The 20212-nt window shown below is 47.2% G+C and overlaps 1 protein-coding gene and 1 pseudogene across 3 annotated transcripts in view; one reads left to right on the forward strand and one right to left on the reverse strand.

Moving 5' to 3' along the window:
* Tgfb2 (transforming growth factor beta 2) overlaps nt 1-20212 on the forward strand; it is an 81493-nt gene that overhangs the window by 13203 nt on the left and 48078 nt on the right. For 2 of the 3 annotated variants that reach the window (XM_048439494.3, XM_048439492.3), the window contains exon 2: nt 1991-2074. The exons of the other annotated variant lie outside the window; for it this stretch is intronic. In XM_048439494.3, the coding sequence (XP_048295451.1) occupies nt 1991-2074 (84 nt within the window). The remainder of the gene's footprint in view (nt 1-1990; nt 2075-20212) is intronic. 3 annotated transcript variants of the gene reach the window in all.
* LOC125403895 (small nucleolar RNA SNORA70) lies at nt 15474-15596 on the reverse strand (annotated as a pseudogene).

Consider the following 20212-nt stretch of genomic DNA (forward strand, 5'->3'; position numbering starts at 1 on the left):
CCCTTTCCTGTGGCCCTGCTTAAAAACAAACCACAGGCAAAGGCAACAGAACAGGACAGAAAGAGAAGGAAAAAGAAAGGATATTGATATTTCAGCCTCCCAGTGGAGCAGAGGCAAACCAAAGGTGCATACTTAAGGATTCAAGAGCAGCACTTCCTTCCCTCCCTCCATTCTCACCTGTGTCCCTGAGGTCTGGATGACTGTGGGCAGAGTCAGCCATCTGAATTCAGGGAGCAGAATGGCTGGTATCTCTGCTGTATCAGAGCATGTACTGGCCTGAAGAAGGTGCTGTTTCCCAGGGAAAGGCCTTAGGTTCCCCCCTCAAGAAATGCATAGGGCCATCGCACAGAGGAACACATGTTGCTGAGCCAGCAGCTCCCTCTGCATCTCTGCACGTCTCTGATTATATTCCTTGTGATTTTTATTTAGGATAACTTTCAGCACGGCTCTCTAAAGGTCAGATATGAAAGAGAAAACTTGCTAATCTTGTGACAAACAGTTTATCCTCAGGGTGAGGGATCCCCTCTCCCTATCAGACTGTGAAGAAACTCTAAAAGTAAACAGTGCAGTTGCTTCCTGAGGGGAACATATGGGCGCAGATGTCGGCTCGAGGCAGCATATGGTAGCAGCATGTGCGGCGACAGGGCCGTCACTAACCTTAACCTTCCCTGCCACACTGGCCACGCAGAGCCCCATTTCAGAACCAAAGAGTGTTCTGACTTGAAAATTCGATCCACGCGTGTGTGAGCATGTGTTTCTGGGGTCTTGCTAGTGGGTGAACTTTGGAGATGGTCAGTTATATAGAGCATAGGAAGGGCTGTCCCTGTCCCTGTCTAAAGTGACGTGTGTGGAGGAGTCCATGAAGCCTTTGTCTTGTTAAAAGAAATTTCCAGTCCATTCTGAAGGGCCTTGGTTACCTGTAGAAGATACACCCATATAAGCACGCAAACGGAAGGCACACAGATTTTATACCAATATGAAGCGCTGGACAAGAACATGTGTTCTTGCTTGACCTGGATGTAGACACAGCTTCTGTCACCAGCAAGCCAGATACCTGGAAGGCACTCAAATGCCTTGTATTTGCTAGGCCTTTAAATATGTCATCTTTTTTGGGAGGTGAGGGCTAACGTGTTTGTCTTGTACATACAAAAATATGGTAAGTTCGTGGAAAATCAGTGAATTTTAATCCCCATCTTCTCATGCAAAAATCCTGTTGAAGAGAAGAAAGCTGTTGCTTTGAACACATAGCAATGTTTTCTCCTCCCTTTGATATACATATGTACATGAGTGATTTTTTTTATTTTTCAGTGCATTTTCTTTCTCTGAGAATAAGGCAGCAACCTTTAAATCTGGTTGCTGTTCGTTACATATAAAAGCCTGGGGGTGTCCGAATAGCCCAGCTCCAAGGAAGACATGTTTAATTTCTTCCACAATGTGCTAACTTTTGAAATTGTAGGCCCATAGCTCTAAATCAACAGGCCTTTGGATTTCTGACCCAAATGTGAAAGGGTTTTCATATGTGGGTGAAAAATGCGGACAGGTGGTTTTTAAGAACAGCGAAGCCTAGGCCGGCCAAACAAAAACTCAGGCTTTGTTCTTAACAATAGACTCTTTTGTCCAAGGGGGTCAAGATCTCTCTTATTCATCTTTAGGATAATTCAAGGTATTACTTTTCCCCAGTTCAGTATATAAATTGTAAGATATTGTCTTTTTACTAGAGCATGGCAAAAGGACAATTGCCTTGAGCAATGCGGGCTGCTGGGTACAGCGTCACAGGAGATCAGGGAGGAGAAATCAGGGTGGGAGCCAAGAGTTTAGAGGGTTTATTGTCCTGCCCTGGTTATCAGATGTCTGCTATCTTGACGGGTGGGGTGGGGGGGGGATGGTAAGACTAGCAGGCAAGTCCCTTTCCTACTTGGAATCTTAGTGTAATTCTGGGCTGGGCATGTCGTCAGTAAAATAGCTAATACCTGCTTTTTAAAACCCCTAGCTGTCTGCCCAGTTGTTACAACACCCTCTGGCTCAGTGGGCAGCTTTTGCTCCAGACAGTCCCAGGTGCTCTGTGGGTACCTTGGTGAGTATACTCATCCACTTTCTTCCTCCTTTGGCGTGGCGATACCGAGTCTTTTATGTCTGTCTCCAGAGGGGAACTGGTCAAAGGCGAGCCAGGATTTTGATAAACAGCTTGTAGGTGAGCAGTCCCAAAAGTGCCTGGGATTTTCTAGCCAGTTTCCTGAGAGCTGATGACTAGCCTGGAAGTGACACGCTGCCCCACGTGCAGGAGTGACTACCAGGTGTGAGCTATGTGTGTTAGGGATCACAGAGGGATTTAAAGTACTGAGCCATTGATCCCCACAGAGGCCATTTATCTGGGGGGCCCTAGAGTAAGGTGTGAGTATTAATGGGAGCCTCCTTTTGCGGAGTTTGTTTGTGTCTGTGTTCCTATGTTTTGATACACTGGAACTGTTGAATTAATGCCTCTTGTAATGAACCACACTGAAAGGAGATCCTTGACCCCTTTAAAGTGACAGAGGGGGGTCTCTGGGAGGGCCCTGATCCTGGGAGGGCCCTGTTGAGGCCATCATCTCTCCCGTCATTGTGGACGTGTCTGCGTTGCTTGAGAAAATGAATTGTCAGAGGCTAGACCGTCAACTAGCTGAACCCGGAGACCAAGTGTGAGCCCCTCAGCTCCATGTGTTAGATGGAGGGTCATAGCACAGCTGATGTCCGCTACCTTCTGATTTGGAACATCAGCTGGTTCCATTCTCAGTGATTGAACGCCTCTGTGTCCTGGGCAGTGAGTCCACAGAAATGAGAGTTGAGCAAGCCAACAGTCAAGGAATTCAGTGACTGAGTTGTCCCTGAGCCATACACAGGAAGAAAGAAACAGACCAAGTTGATGAGGACTATTGACACATACATGGAGGTCCTGCATAGGCACAGACAGGATGAGGATGGTTTTACCACCCTGGCTGAAGCCTGATTCTTTGGATATCCCATGTTGCAACCTGTGATGCCCGGCCTCGCTTCTTGGGAACTACTGTGACTTAGAGTGGCCGAAACTGGTTTTTTTTGTTTTTTTGTTTTTTTTTGTTTTTTGCAGAAGGCAAAACAATAGCCGCAGTTCTGTGAAGAGTATACGCTGACCATCCCATTTTGGTATAGTAGGCCTCACAGTGGCTGGAGGGAACAGTGGGAGTAAAAACAGGAAAAGGTTCCATCTCTGCTGGGGCAGTTCTTGTGTTAGACAGGTTACATTTGGTTTCTAAGTTCTGGATTTTTATTTTATTCCTCTTTAAACCAAAGAGTTAAATGTGTTATTTCTTGCCATTCGCTGGCCAGTGTTTTTGGAAGGGAAAATGGAAACAAATGAGTAAAGGCTGAGCTTTGTTAAATCCCCTCCACATCCCTGCTACCCAGGTCGCCCTGCCCATCCTTCAGACCCGAGTTAATGACAGTGTCTCTCTCTCTCTCTCTCTCTCTCTCTCTCTCTCTCTCTCTCTCTCTTCCTTTCTTCTGGAAATTGTGGTTTGGAGAAGTGAGTTCCTTGTCCTTGTCCCAGAACTGCCTGGTAGCAGAACTGACATTGGAATTCAGGTGTGCCCTGGCTTTGCTCCACCCTACCCACAGGCTCCAAACTCACTTCTTCCTGCTTTTTCTCTCCTTCAGGAACCCAGGCCCATTCATTTTGTAACTCTCTTACCTACTACCTTAGGTGAATTTCCCCTTCCCCTTCTGCCCAGTAGCAGGCTGAGCCCTGTCCTGGTTCCTGGTAGTTTTTCTCTTTGATCCCCTGTTTGGTTGAGGTTTTTCTCCGTTACTTGTTGCCTAGAGCTTTCCTCTTCCTTTAGTGAATAAAGCACACGAAACTCTAACACTCCCCGGGGAACCTGGGATTGTCCTGAACATCTCTGAGGGTGAAGAAGGAGGTGAGGGCTCAGACGTTGCTAGGTTCTTATATATTGGGGGCTTTTCCATCCCTTGTGGCACACCCCTCTGAGGTCTTCCAGGAAAGACCTCTTAACAAGGTGCCAGGAAATGGTTCAGTCAATAAAATGCTTGTCTCAAACTCAGGGGGACCTGAGTTTAATCCCCAGAACCCATGGGACAATGCCAGCCATGATGACACACAGTTGTAACTCAGGGAGTTGGAGACAGGAGGATCTTTGGGCCTCACTGGCTAGCCCCTCTAGCCTAACTGGTGAGCTCTGGACCAATGAGAGACATGTCTCAAAAGAGCTGGTGGTCATAAGACTCAGAGAGAGAGAGAGAGAGAGAGAGAGAGAGAGAGAGAGAAAGAGAGAGAGAGAGAAGCAGGAGAATCTCGAGTTTGAGGCTAGCCTGGGCTAGAGTCTGTCTAAAAGAAGGAGGGGTGGGGGAGCTGGAGTTCCAGACCTGGATAAGCAGGAGAGACAGCGGATAGTCTCTCTGCAGATGCCTAGATCAACAGTCGCAAAGATGAACTCATCATGTAAGGACTTAGTACAAGGCTTTCCAGTGGCTCCATTAAGGTTTAAAGATGGCGCCTGGAGCAGTGGCTCGGGGTTAAGAGCCCTCACTGCTCAATCAAAGGCCCCAGTTTTGGTTCCCAGGAACCACCTAGTGGCTCCAGTTCCAGGAGATCTGATGCCTCTTCTGGTCTCCACGGTACTGCGCACTAATATAGGGCAGAAACATACAAGTGGGCAAAACACTCAAACACATAAAATCAAATAAATAAGTCTTAAAAAGCAAAGATTTCAAAGTGGCATTCCAAGCACGGCCTGTGTTTGTCTAGCCAGGACACCCTACAAAGCAGCTTCCTTGGGTCTGTCCCAGAGCAGTGGAGTCAGAAGAGCAGATTGGGGCGGCTGGGAGGTGCGTGCTCTAAACAGACCGCAGGTGCTCCTGAGGTCCCTGTGTCACTGGTGTTTGCAGCTGTGAGAGCCAGTGGACGCCAGTGATGCTGCTGCCGGTCTGTTTACGCACAGACGCCCATGGGGAAGACTTCGGATCCAGCGGGGCCTCTGTTTGATCAGCTGGTGCCACCAGGGAGGGCCTCTGAATGCACAGCCCAGTCAGAGTTCTCACTGTGTGCCTCCCGTTTTCCAAAGTACCTACAAACTTTGAGGTAGACCTCTTACTGATAGCATCATGCAAAGCCCTTCTCCCTGTCCGCCACAGGGAGAGGCCTTCCTTGAGAGTTCAGGGAAGTGAATTGGGCATATGGGTGAGTAGCATCTTGGCATCAGACAAGGGGGTAATTCCTTCACTCAGGCGCCTTCAACTAGGCAGCCGTGGGCTCTGAAAGAGGCTCTTTTTTAGGTTACATGGATGAGGTTTTTGCCTGCGTGCATGCATGTGCACAGTGTACATGCAGTGCCCTCAGAAGACGGTCTTGAGTGTTGGAACTGGAGTTATGGCGGAAGTTAATGTATAAGTCCCTAGGGTAGTGTTTGGTTAAAGCACTGACATCCTCATTACAGCTTGAGTCCCACCCTGACACATTCCATGGGCTTAGGCTCTAGCCAACCACGGAATGTAAACTCCCCTGTCCAAACCCAGCCAAGCTGCTTCCGGCACTGAGGTTTTCGCTTTCCAAATGGCATTTTTCTTAAAGCAGGTGGGAATCCGACCACGCTCAAGGAAAGGACAGTAATGATTTGACGTGCGCAATACTATGTCTCCCAGAAGTCCGGGGTGATTTTTGAACTGCCCATTACTCTGACTCTTATCCTACAGTAGGAAAATTTCAGTACAGTTTTTACTTCTATTTCTGGTCATCCTACTACTTCGAGAACTGCCCAGTTCTCCTCGCATGACTTACATCACTGCTGAGGTGTGAGAAGAGCTGAGAGGGTTAATTCAACGCAAAGATCTCTACATCCACGACAGGTATAAATAGGTATAAACAGGTATAAATAGGATCCTAAAATAAATGTCTAATGCTTGTAGCACTCTTGATAAACTTCCTTATGAGATATTAATTTATTCAACAGTACTTACTGAGTGTCTGCTCTTGGCACTAAGTGGATACCAGAGAAGCAAACCCTTGCCTTTAGAAATCTTAATCCTGGCGACGGAAGACAATCAATACTAAAGATTCAAGGACAAGGCACGATATGATGAATGTTCCAGAGAGCACGAGAAGAGCAGGCTTGGGGGAAGGAGGGATGAGTAACATTCTCACATAGTCGGGCAGGGAAGTTGCTTTTAAGAAGATGTATTTAAGCAGAGGCAGGAAGGAGATCAGTGATTGTGTGGGAGAGCACCACCGTCCGCCTGCCAGTCTGACTGAATGTCCCTGGCGTCTCCGAGGTTTTTCAGAAGTATCTTAGGAGATTAGAAAGATAAGGGGAGGAAGTTCATGAAGGATCCTGTTGGCCACTGAAGAGCTGTGGCTATTCCTCTGAAGACAGGGTGGTTTGACTAAAGGCTTACTAAGGCTCCTCAGTTGAGAATGGAGCACAGAGTAGCCCTGGCAGAAGCAAGAAGTCCAGAAAGATCTTTATAAGGCATGGGGGTGAGACCTTGCAAGAACACTTCCATGTAAATCTATGCCGTAATGACATTTTGCGCATAAGCATGAGTGCCGTGAACATTGTGCATGTGTGCACGGAAGCCATCTTTATTTTGGGGGAGGGGTGTGGAGGGGCCCCAGGTGTGCTTATGGTCAGTGTAGATGTCAGTTCTCTCCTTTCTACTATGGGGGATCAGGTATTGAACTCAGGTTGTCAGGCTTGGCTGTGAGTGCCTGTACCTACTGAGTTATCTTGTTGGCCCTGATTGCTTTTAATTAGTAATTCTGAGTAATTAGTATCTCACCTTCCTCCCTTCTGACAGGAAACCATTTTGGCAGCCCTCTGTGTGTGCAAGTATCCCCTGGGTCTCCCATCCTGTAGTAACAAACACAAAATGGCAGCTCTCGGAGTATGTGCTTGCTGGGATGTTTAGTAATAGTAGTGCCCTGTAGCATGAGGGCCAGCTTGTTGGGGTTTCTGTCCCACCCGGTACCCCACAACCGGCAACACAGGACTCCATAAGATTATAAAGCTGATTGGCCCTTTTGGTCAGGCTACTTATTAGCTCTTATAATTTATGTTACCCATTATCCTTATCTACGTTAGCACATGGCTCTGTACCTTTCTCAGCTGGGCAAGTTACATGCTGCCTCTTCGGTGGTCTGCGCAGGAGTGGCGGAGGGACTTCTTCCTTCCTGGAATACTCCTGTTCTCATCGCCCCGCATCTACTTCCTGTCTGGTTGACCTGCCTATACTTCCTGCCTGGCCAATCAGTGTTTTATTAAAATACATGATTGACAGAATACAGATAATTCTCCCACACCAGTGCCATTTGACTCAGTGGCTAGGGACACAGAGCACTGAACTCATAGGCGACCATGCCTTAGCCGCCAAGAATGGTGATCCACCTTTCCCTGTGCAAAGCAGAAAGCTGATCTCTCAAATCTTTAGGTCTATCCAACTGAGCCCCATTGAAGAAAATGAAATGGAAATGCCTTCGTTTAAATATTAAAGTCATCATTTGAGCCAGGGAATGTGTAAAGCCATGTCTCTTATCACTCAAAAGAAAAAAATTCTGTTGGGCCAGATTTTCTAATTTATAGGGTCTGAACAGCAAGACTTCACACTGGGGGACTGATTTCCTCCCTTTATCTGAACAAGAAGTATCAACTGAGTCTACAGATAGCACGTGTAGGAATATAGCATTGACTCTATTCTAGTTTCTTTGCTATTTCTGTAATGAGTGCTGTGGCCAAAAAAGCAAGGGGAGGAGAGGTTTTATTTAGCTTCCATGTTGTAGTCCTTTATCGAGGGGGCAGTTAGGGCAAACACCCAAGGCAGGAGCTCAAGGCAGAAACTACGGAGGAGTGCCGCTTCCCAGGCTCCCTCCCAGGCTCATGTTTAGCTAGTCTTATAAAGTGCTGGATCCCCCATAGATAGTCTCATCCACGGTGGACTGGTCTCTCCTACGCCAGTCAACAGTCAAGGCAGTCTCTGACAGGCTTTCCTGTCTGGTCTAGGCAGTTTTTCAGCTGAACTCCTCTCAAGCGACCCTAGGCTATGCCAAGTTAAATGACAGCTAACTAGGACACACCCCACTTTCAGGGAATCTAGAACTTAGCAAGGAAGTCAGGCAGAGCAAAGCAAACAACCAAAACAAAAGTCAACACTATGTGGTTGTTTTCTAGCACAAAAGAATTACTTAACAGGGCTTGGCGAGGTAAAGGACACTTCTGGAGGGAGATGGCACTTGCAACCTGAAAGACGACCTTTGAGACCATAGTCTGACACCTGGCAGCAGCAGGGAGTATTGTGTGCTTTCCAGAAGCAGACTTAGCCTTTCATGTGGGCATGTGTGGCTGCCATCTTGAGTTGTGAAGCAGCCAGGAAGGTCTTCGAAAATTTGAGGTGTCCACAAGGGAGCTCTTTTTTAAGACTGAGGTTGGAGAATAGAATTGTAGAGTTATATGAAGTGCTTATTTTTTTAATGTTGGTTCATTGAGAAGATGCATTTAGCCTATTGATTGTAGACACATGGATGCTATGGTGTGCCGTGGTAGCTGGGGCTCTGTGAAATGTAGTATTGTTCTGTAAGCTCGAAGTCAGCCTCAAAAGCCCTGCTGTCAATCCCAATGGCTTGCAGAAAAGATGGCTCTCTTATTCATACCGTCATAGGACGCCTTCTGGGTTGACTATATTGTGCTCTGGGAGATCTCCAATCAGTAACCCTAACTTAGGCGTGGTGGCAGGTCCCACCCATATCCCACAAGTCACACGGCCATGCCTGATTTTAGAAGGGTCAGAGAGGGCACCAGGAGAAGATGAGGATGCAGTAGGATTGGCTGACAGAGGAGGACAGCCAGCATTTTCAACAAGTGATGCTGTCTGTCATGGGGTTGGTGGAGGAGTTGGGAGAGAGAGACCTTTCCACCAGTATGGAAGATTTTATATTGTGGATATGGACTAAGTCCACACTGTGGCCTCGTCCACAATTCTGAAGATCTTTTCATTGAAGACTGATTGAATGCTGAGTGGGTTAATGTTAGGAGGATAGACATCCACGTCTTTTCCCTTCTTTTTTATTAATGACTTGTTCCTCTGATCGGGACAAGTTTTTCCGGTAGCAGAGGCATGGTTGGAAGTACCAGGGTTCTGAGACATGTCTTGATGTAGTGTGTGAAGTGTGTGTTTGTCAGAAAATGCTGAAACATGCTTACCTCCCTTGCCGTAGGGTCTTAGATTGCCCTCCTGGCCCTAACATGCCTGGAGGTGTCTGTAGAGGTTGTTTGTCTTCATCAAGGAATCTGGCTAATTGTCTTGGAAGCTCAGAGTCCTTAGGTGCCTAGCAGTTTACAAGAGGGACCCAGATCTCCTGCTCCTCATATGTCTCATGTGAACTCCGGTGCTGACTTAAGCCTTCATATCGTTGTATCCCTCTTGATTCTAGAGTCTAGAACTTTGGTCTCCTGATAGTGACTCTTTGGGTACAGATCTTAGAGTCAGACTCTTCCCTCTGTACCCAGTGAACAGACTGGAAAGTAGCCCTGGCTGGCAGGAGCCTCTGCTGTGTGGCCCCTGTTGCAGTGACAGCTCTGTGCTGTGAGGACCCCTGAACCTGCAAGGTAGGATACGGCTTCCCGGTTCATAGATAATCCTCGGCAGCACAGCCTATTCTTAGTAGCAACAGATGCTGAGCTCCTCCAGCCTGCTCCCAGGGTCAGTGGTGGGAACGGGAGGAAACAAGCGAAAGCATTGTTGTGCACATGGCTGGACATCTGTATTTCTGAATCGCCCTGTTGTGTGCATGATGCAACTGCTGGGCTTGTTTTGCTGAATGTGAACTCTGTCCACCAACCGGAGTCTAAATTGGTTTTGGATCCTTCTGAACTCTAAGTGGTCAGAGCATATTTTTCTAATATTCAGTTGGACTGTGCCTCTGCTGCGAAGCGGAGCCGACTCTCTGTGGGCGCACACAGGCAGCAGGGGTCTTTTTCTAGGCCAGGTTGCTCGTTTTCCCAAGACTGCTACTTTCTTCATCCCTTATCCCTATTCAGGGAAACCATGGTGACTTCAAGGATCATTAACCCTAGTAGTGTTGTTTGGGAGAGGGACGTTTGTTTTTCAGAAACGGAACAAGGTGAATCACCAGCATGGCTGACCTGCAGGTCTGCAGTGACCGAGCTCTACATGTTACAATCACTCATCCTGGCACGGTAGTGCTAGTTCGGGAGTTCTCGCCTCCGCGGTGCATCCAAATCAACTGGCAAACCTACATTATCTGTGCTGACCTGGATAAGTCCTGAGCCCATTGTCTGTGGAGGGACCCACCCGGCATCTTTAGCTTTTAAAAGGCTGCCAGGTGGTCTGGGAACTTCTGTTTCGGATGAATGCATACTGCTTCTGATAAAACTATGTGGTTCTGCCTGACTGTCCATGTTTTATGTTGAGGGAATATTTGCATGGAGAAAAGGCATCTAGGGTGGGAGTGTTGATGGACGGGAAGAACGGACTCTGTCTTTACTAAATGATATAAGGGCAGGAGAGAGAGCTCCGGCTGCAGGGGGCTTGCAAGAGGACTTGAGTTTGATCTTCAGAACCTACATAAAAAAGCCAGACCTGTGGTATGTGCTTGGAATCCTAGCTCTGGAGACAGGAGTGGGAGGGAAGCAGACCCCTAGACTCACTGTAACCAATGTAGCCTACTAGGTAAGTTCCAGGCCAATGAGAGACTGTTTGTGTCAGATGAAAAGCGTGGACAGCATATGCGGAATGACACCTGGATTTCCTCTGGTCTCTGCATGCATACACATACACGTGCACCATAGATACATGAACATCAATACCCACGTACACACCAATACACACAACAAAAATATGAACAATACAGCCAACAGTTAGTGGCTGAATAGTTGGGCTCTGGGCTAATATCTGTATTGGCCCCACAGAGGGCCATTATTCTGTCTTGTAGACAGGAAGGAGAGGCTGACAGATATCGCGTGTTGTTCCCCTACTGTCACACAGATGAGAGACGCCAGAGCCAGAGCGTGAACGTGGGCTCCCTGACTCCAGAGTCATTCTATTAGCTGCTCCCTGAAGGGATAAACTTCAAATTTAAGTGAGATCTCTGTAGGAGAGAGATGACAGAAAGGGACCCCAGGGGCCAGGAACCATCTGTGCCTTGTATACAAGGAAATCATTCTTTTTCAACAAAGAGAAAGATGTGGATTTTTCTTTTCTTTTCTCTCTCTCTCTCTCTCTCTCTCTCTCTCTCTCTCTCTTCCTTTTGTTCTGGTTCAAACATTGTCATCAGAGTTAAGCGGGGGCTCATATGTGGCCTTTGAAGAGCAAAAACTATTTTTTTTTCTACACATTAGATGCAGGCTGTGTGCCCTTGTTATTCTGCTACCTGCTCTGGTTAATAATTACGACATGCAATATAAAATCCTTCGATTTGTCTCAGCAATTGTGTGTGTTGTTTGTTTTTTCCTATTCTTTTTGTTTTCAGCTTGGTGAATTTCAACAATCACTATTTATTTGCTTAAACAAAGCACACTGATTTTCTAATGCCTGCTAAAAGATTGGGGTCCTACTGGCACCCATCAACCAGCAGGACTCAAAAATTCCCATAGTAGCCCCTGCCCCACCTGCCGATCCCCACACACAAGGAAGAATGTGGAGGATTTGAGCATCCAATAAATATCTGTGAAATGAGACAGGGACTGAATTTTGTAAATAGGCTCTGTAATAGAAAAGGTACTGTGTGTCATGCTGAGGACTTCTGGGGAAAGGAGAGTGAGGTCTGGTTTTAGTCACATGATGCGTTCATCTCTCCACACATGGCAGGCTGGCCAGCTTCTAATTGCCTACCTGGAAGAATGCTGTGTCCACCAAGTGTAGCAGTATTAATAGGCTTAAAAAAATCTCATCACCACAAGCCTCTCTCTCTCTCTCTCTCTCTCTCTCTCTCTCTCTCTCTCTCTCTCCACCTTGATAAAGGAATACTGACTTCCTTTCCGCTCCCTGTAGTATTTTTCCTTCTATTATTAGTTTTGATATTTGCAGTTTTGTACATGAGTAGAATGCATTCTAATTCTCTGCCCCAGAACCTCCCTCCCATCCCTATCTAGGCTCCTCCCTCATCCCTACCAGTCCCTCTCCCACATCCATGCTTTTGATTGTGTTTTATAACTCATTTAGTGTACCCAAGGCCACCATCCTTGTGACCATTGAATAGGAACTATCCAGTGGAGTTGGCAGTGGGTACACAACTGAAGGCTATGACTTCCGTTTTCTGAATTCATCTGCAGCAGATAGCTCAGCCCTGGGAATTATGCCCCCCCTTCCCCTTTCCCCTCTCTATGCCTGATTCTTGATGGTGAGCCTGTTTTAAGGTAGATCCACCCACCCGGCCAGTGCATGACTGTAATGGCAGGGTCTTGGCCAGGAGACATTTCTTAGCTTCTCCCTATCTTTAGGGTCTTACATTCATTCCACCCCCTCTCCTGAAACATCTGAGTCTTAGAGGGGATAGTAAAAATGTCTTGTTTAGGGCTGAGCTCCCAGCCATCACTTGATCATTTATTCTTAGCAACTCGTATCGCCCCGAGTCTCTGTAAGCATCCTGCCCAATGGACAGAGATGGTTCTCTGTTTAAGACTAAAATTGTCTATAGGTATAAACATAAATGCAGTTTGACATTTCATGAGAGTGATAATTTCAGCAAAAGGCAGGGTACAAGCTTATCATGTAAGAACTCAGTAGACTTTCTATATACCGATAATAAACACATTGAGAAAGAAACTGGTGGACACTCCTGTACATAATAGCTTTGAGAAATTATCCTCGAGGAAACCTAACTAAGGCAAAGGATCTCTATAATGCAAACTTTAAAACTCCCAAGAAAGAAATTCAGGAAGGTAGTTGAAGATGGAAAGGCTTCTTCCCCTGCTCACGAGCTGGTTAATATTGTCAAATGACCGTCCCACCAAACACGGCTCATGGGTGGAGTGCATAAACCCCCCCCCCCATGCCACTCTTCAAAGAAGAAAAATACATAGAAACACATTTTTCTTCTTATAAGTTAGAGAAAGTTCAGCATCCCCAGGGCATGGAAGGAACAGAGAGAAGCATCTTGGCAGCCCACATGAGAAGTGGGAAGCTGGACTTTGGTGGCTTCTCATCCCCAGCTGTAGGAATACCTGGGTGAGACCCTGCTCCCTCGGCGAGTTCAAGCTGCTGTCACAAGGGCTATAAAGGGACGTTTGGGCCTGTGTTCTTGTATCTGTAGCCAGACTTCACGAGTATTTTTAGGGCCCCCTTTGTCTCAATCTGATTTCTGCTTGAGACTTTTACCACATGTAGCCTGTGTTGAAATGACTTTTAAACTACTCTCTGGGTAGTGGGGGAGGGGTTGGCTCAGAACTGCAGCCTTTAAACTTTTTTTCCCCCCCTCTTTCTTTCTGATTTTTTTTTAATTGCTAAATATCCAACAGGCTGAACAGAGAGAACTGAAGTCTAACCCGGAGGGACCCCTGTTTAGCCGTCTGTCTAGACAGATGAATGTCTGTAATGGGACTCTGATTCTTTATTCTTTGTGGAACAGAAGGTGGATCTTCTGTTTCAACTTTGAGGATGCTGACATGTTGTTTGTTGACCCCCGACCTGTTAATAACCCAAGAAAGGGATTCACCCACCCATGGATGAACTCTGATCTCACATGTAACAGTCAAGTTAGGAACCAGTAGCAAGAAATGCAGGCTTTGCGTAGAGGAGGCCAGGTTACAACCCAGCAGGTCTACTGTGCTCTCAGGATCCCACTTTGTGTTTTGCTAAGATGAGGATTTGGTTTGTTTATTGTTTCTTAAAACCTCACTCTTCAATGACTTTTAAAGAAGAAAATGATCTAACAGGCAAAAATGGTTCATGCCTCGTAAGGGCTGAAGAACTTGCCCTTCTCTTATTCATTTCCTGGTCACTGTTGAAGCTCTTAACTTTCTTGTTTTTCTGTTGTGAGAATTCAATTGAAAAAGTAGGTGGTATGGTCCATGTCTTCAGCATCAAGTTGACGTACATTGAAAGGAATGGCCGATACCGTCTCAAAGTATAGAAAAGCTGAAGAGGGTCCAGGTTCCTGTGAGATGGGAAGAATGTCCCAGATACCATTTATAATAAATATGAAGTGTCTAAAGACCGTCACATTCATAGGTTTCAAGAGACATGGCGGCTGCCGGGACCTGGCATGGTTGGTGGGGAGCCATCTAGGCATGAGTTCTTAGACTTTCAGTGAAGCCAGAAGAGTGAGCCTTTGAACTCCTCCATACAACAGTGTGGTAGCTAGTCAACAATAGGACCATGTCCGGTTAAAAGTGTGCTAGTCAAGAGGCAAGCAAATAAGACTCGCTTCCTGTTTCCCGGCTTCCTCAGGAAAATGATCAAAGCCCATTTTCTCAAAGTAGATGGCCCATGTTTTTAAATTGTGTGTGTGCATGCGTGTGTGCTGTATGATTTCCGTGCATATGCTCTGTGCCTGTGTATAGAGGCCAGAGGAGGACACTGGGTGTTTTGTTCTGTCAGCCACTACCTTTTCCCCTTGAGATAGCATCTTTCACTGAACCTGGAGCCTACTCTCCTGCCTCCGCTTCCCTGCGGCACTAGGGTTACAGGTCTGCTCAGTCACACCCAGCTTTTCCCTTCGGCACCAGGGACTGAACTCAGGTCCAGAAACGTATAAGCCATGGCACTCCCTTCCGGAGCCACCACCTCCCTGCCCCCGAGTGCATGGCACATTAACCTTCTCGCTTCTTCAGCCTCATTTTAAGTTCTGTCTGGCTTGTCCCTGAAAGTGTCAACCTGGGAGATTTGATCTCAGTTATTCAGTTCATTGCCACGTGTAGGCGCTGTGTGGTGGGAAGACCACTTGCTAGGAAGGGGAACACAGGCCTCAGGCAGAATGGTAAAAAGGTCCCACCCCCTGGGCTAAAGCACAGGTGTCCCCACTGCTGTCAGCCCCTCTCAGACACTGTGCTTCAAGTCGAGTGTGCGGTCGCTGCTGCTGCTGTTGCTATTATTCTTTCTAGGGTGTGGGATTTATTACTGAATATGATTTGGTTCAGTGTAGGAGAGCACAGTGACCACTTGTCCAAGGGTCCACGGTCTGACTGGGGATGTGTTTGATCCCCAGAGCCATCAGGATGAGCCTCTTCTTAGCTACTACGTGCCTTCGGTTGGTTCATCTGTATCACGGTTGCCGGAAGCCTCACTTCCTTGAGGTGTTGATCTCCTGGCAGCCAGGGAACTTGAACTTGGCTTTGTGCGGGGCCTCAATTGCATGTTCCTTATTCTGCAGCTTGGTGCCATGGATGGACAGGATGACCTGGCCAGGGTGAATTCTGTGAACCCTGGGGCTTCCCTAAGGCACCTTCATACCTTACATGCCTGCCCCCTGAGATCAGAGACATCACTATCCACCGGAAAAATGTCTTCAAGGCCCCTTAGAGCCATCCTTAAGGGCAAGTGGCTGTGCACACCCAAGGAGGCTGCCGTCAGTGTCCACTGTACCCCAGGGCCTGGAACTTGACTGACTTAACCAACTGCAGTATTCTTTATTCTTTCTGATCTCACAGTCTCATTGCCCCTGCCCTCAGTAGTGCATATCCTTTTTGTGGAGATAGACTTGTAAAAGAGCTCTTGTGTACAATGCAGATTTTTTTTTAAAAAAATAAGTGGATTTGTAGGCACAGCACCCTGTGAACCTACAGGAAAGATGGCTGGCAGAGAAATCCAGCTGGTAAGAGAAAACACCCCTAACGTTCAGAGAGGGCCCAGGATCTGCCTGCTCGGAGAACTGAGATCTGCCACAGCCTGAAATGGGGGAGAAGGCTGCTGGCTCATCAGCAGGCAGAGGAGAGGGGGAGAAGGCTGCTAGCTCATCAGCAGGCAGAGGAGAGAAGCAGATCTTTATGACATCAGCAAACCTTTTCCCACCCCACACTGTGGCTCGCGACATCCCCAGCCGCTGGATTCCACTAGAACCCAGTGCTTTGCAAGACTGTGGTTATGGTACCTTCGAGTCATGTCTCTTTCAATACAACAGCAATCAATAAAAATCCCCAGTAAAATGTGGTTAACCACAAGGACATCCCTCCCCACCCCCACCCCCATGTCAGCACCGTGATTCATTCGGTCCTGTGCTCTTGTTCTAGAATACTTCACACTGGGAGGCACTTACCCTTCTTCAAGGAAAGAACAAAGATCCTCCTTTTTTCTGGCCCCTGCTTCTCTGCCTCGCACCCCTGGGAAGCCGAAAGCGGTCCAGGACATGGGTGGCTGTGGCTGGGAAAGCTCTACTCAGATCTTGGGATAACAGGGTGAGAAGATGTCTTCTGCTGTCCCTGAAGGCGTCATTGAGTTAAAAGCATCTCTTCTCTATCTGTTGCTGCTCTGTCCTCTCCCCATGTCACCGTTAAAATAAGTGCTGAGTTACGGCACCCACTGGCCACCATCTCCTCTCTTTCTATTCATTAGCAATGCATTTAGTTCTGTTATTGTTTCCTTACCTGTTAGGGAATAAATTATGGTTACCTGGGGAGGAATGGGTGAGGCAGAAGGGAAGGGAAGGCAAGCCAGGAGAGCCATGGAAAGACCTTCACCCATTTCTTTGTTGTGTGTGTTGCTTCCACCCTCCTGGGAAGTCTCTTCCCAGCCAGTTCAGAGGGATGTCTGCTGGCATTCTGTTGTCACCCAGCAGTCATCGAAGTGTGACCTCCTGCCACTTACAGGGGACAGCTGTCTGCACTGGTACCTGACACTGTAAAAGCAGAGAAGGGATATATGTTCTGCAGCCTTGTGAGATGGGTCCACTTTCCTCCCTCCTTCCCTCCCTCTTTCCCTCCCATCCTCCTTCCCTCTTTCCCTCCCATCCTACTTCCCTCTCTCCTTCCCACTCTTCCTCCCTCTTTAAGCTTCTGGGGTTAATATTCAGAAGGCAAGTGGAGACCTAAGGAAGGGTCTTCTGCTTTCAAGTGTGTGTGTGTGTGATATGTGTCTGTGGTGTGTGTGTGTGTGTGTGTGTGTGTGTGTGTGTGTGAGAGAGAGAGAGAGAGAGAGAGAGAGAGAGAGAGAGAGAGAGAGAGAGAGAGAGTCCAGGTACTCCTGACATCTTACATCTGAGCTGGGGAAGAGCAGGCTGTAGGCTCACGGGCTCTCTACAATAGCGTTTACACCGTCCTTTCTGTGCATTTAGTTCACCTGGTAACATCCTACTGCATCTGAAACCTTTTACTCGAGGAACAGGTTCTCTTTGGCTGAGAACCTGCTGTGTTCCTTTTATTCACACTTGGTATTTGCTCAGTAGTAACGAAAATACTCATGGAGTACCTCCTGTGGCCAGTAACCTGAGTATTTGGTTTGCTTGATGGTGGCGATCAGAAGACTTCCATTTTCTTATTTCTCTTTTGAAGAAACAAAGGCAGAGCGAGGCTAAATTACTCTTTTTCAGGTGGTTAAGTGACAGAACCATGACACCCGTCCTCCAAAGATGCCGCCATCATTCACTCTCATTAAGAGGAAGGTCAAGTCCGTGACCAATCCTGTCACCCAGAGCTTCAGTGTCATTTATGGATCAGAGCATAACCCTAAGAAGAAAATGGCCCAGGTTCTGAATATTTGAGAAAAGAGATTCCCCTCTAGAAAGAGACTCCACTTGACCTAAGATTTTAAATCCAAGTGCACTGCATAGGCTGTGGCCTGAAGCTGAAGGAGTAAGGGCTCAACAGCGCAAATATTTCTAAGTTGCAAGATTTTCATTATCTTTATTTGAATCGCATGAAGTGGCCAAATGTAGTTTGGCCCTAGGCTGCAGTGTGTGTGTGTGTGTGTGTGTGTGTGTGTGTGTGTGTGTGTGTATGTGTGTGTGTGTGTCTGGTGCCAAGACACAGCTGAGCTCCGCCTGAGATGCCGAGCATTCCAGGCCTGTTACCTTGTGAGTGGAATATTTAACAGATTGTTTTTTCTTTTCTGAGACGAAGAACAGAACTAAATAGGATAGGGGCTGGTTGGACTGTTGGCTTGGGGGCTTCTGTGGTCAGAGGGAGGAATGTTTGAGTGGGAGAATTACCTGGGAAGGCAAACAGATTTGCCACAAACCATCTCTTCGCCGACAATTCGGAATCTAGGAGATAACAGAGGCGAACCTCTAGGGGTGCTCACCATGTGCTGGGCACAGTGTTCGATATTTTGCTTTGATGATTCTGTTTTATCCTTGCTGTCTCTAAGGTAGACTTTGCTAAATCCTCCACAGTACATGGAGAAAGTGCAGCAGAGTCACATGTGACCCCCGTTAACCCTGTGTTGTTCTAATGTCCCTAGTTATACGGCAGCACAGTTACTGGCCAACAACGCTAATATCTAATGCATCAAGCAGAGCCAAATGGACCATTGTTTTCCTTTCTCGAACCTTTCCATTTGCTCTAGGAGTTAGGTGTTGTTAAAGTTGTACATTCCTGGAAACTGAGGTAAAGGGCAAGCTATTTGCTAAGGGTCACTTGGTGTGTGGTCGAGCTGGGGACAGAATCATATGTGCTGAATCTCAAACCATAAATCTCTTTACCTTAACATACAACGTCTTCATTGACACCAATGACAAGCTCACAGGAAAACCCTGGGCATCTGGGCCAGCCTGACTCTGACAGGAGAGCAAGTGTTGGAACTGGAGATGACTCCGTGGGTAAAAGCACTCGCTGCAAAGCCTGCACACCTGAGTTCCATCCCAGGCCCCACAAGGGGGATGGAAAGCAACAACCACACCTGCATGTTGTCATCCTACCTACAGATACACTACACACATGGATATGTGCATGTGCACACTCTAACTCACTCACTAATATACAATGCAAACACACCTGTACACAATGCACACACACTTACACACAATGCACACACACACTTACACACAATGCAACACACTCACTCACTAATACACAATGCACATACATACTTACACACCATGCACACACACTTATATGCAATGCACACATACAATGCACACATACTTACACACAATGCACACACACAAAATGATTCTTTTTTAAGGGATTGTGGGATTAAAACAGTTTTAAAAGTTTATATTGGGGGCCCAAGTCCTTCTGTTCGAGGCCCCCCAAAAAAGAAAAAAAAGTTTGTATGACCACTGTGTCTGTAAGAGCAGCCAGGTGAGACCTTTTTAGGTAGGTATGTGTGTGTGTACATGTATATGTGTATACATTCATGTGCCCTAATGCATGTAAACCACTACATACATGTGCAGGGGGCATTTGGGATGACAGCAGGGAAGAATTATTTTCAAATTGAAAAAATCTCTAGGAGGCAGAGAAGAGCACATGCCTTGTCCCTTGTCCCTTGTCCCCTGTTAACTCTCATCCCTTACCTGATGAGTCAAGATTGAGGAGACCCCCAAAGGTCAGGTTGCCATTATTATCCTTAATTCATCCACAAAATAAACCCTGAGTTCACTTTGAAGGGCTTTTGTGAAAATACAGCCTCAGTGTTGGACAAGGCCCTGTGAGCTCCTCCACCCCCTGCAGGGCCAGGGCTGTCTTCCAAGGAGGTGGAAATACAAACAGAAGGCCCTCTCTCCCCTAGGCCCCTTTGCAGGAGCCCTATTCAGCTACTGGTCCTTTTGCCTTGAAAGATTCTGCTTTGATTGAATCTCACCCCAAAAGCAATATTTTTAGCTAGAGGTGGAAAATTCTAGCGGCAAAGGTGTGAAGTGAAGCTTTTTGGTGAGTGCTGTCTGTGGAAGAGCAGTCATCCCTAGCATGGACGAGTTGTGCTCCAAGACACACATCTAGGCTCAGCAGGGCTGTATTCACAGAGGTGCTCATGGCTCACCCCTGCCTCGGCGACTCTTTCCAAGCCACGGCTTGCACTTCTTTCGTAAAGTGGGGGTTTTTCTCTGCGGGCCTCACAGTATGACTGTGTCCCAAGAGCACTGGGGTACAGAGGCCAAACCCAAAGGATGGCTTTGTATAGTTGCAGATGTTCAGGTAGAAGAGAGGCAGAGTGACTAGCTTGAAATGAGCTGGCCGCCCTTGGAGCAGAGGAGTCTGGTTGGAGAGGATGAGCTATTAAAACCATCGCTCCCCATTCCTGTTCCAAGGCCAAGGTCACCCTCGGGTGCACATGTATTTGCTACTCTTCTGGGGGCGTTCCTTTG

Source organism: Myodes glareolus, chromosome 5 (assembly GCF_982192425.1).
Source record: "Myodes glareolus chromosome 5, mMyoGla1.1, whole genome shotgun sequence".
NCBI lineage: Eukaryota > Metazoa > Chordata > Mammalia > Rodentia > Cricetidae > Myodes > Myodes glareolus.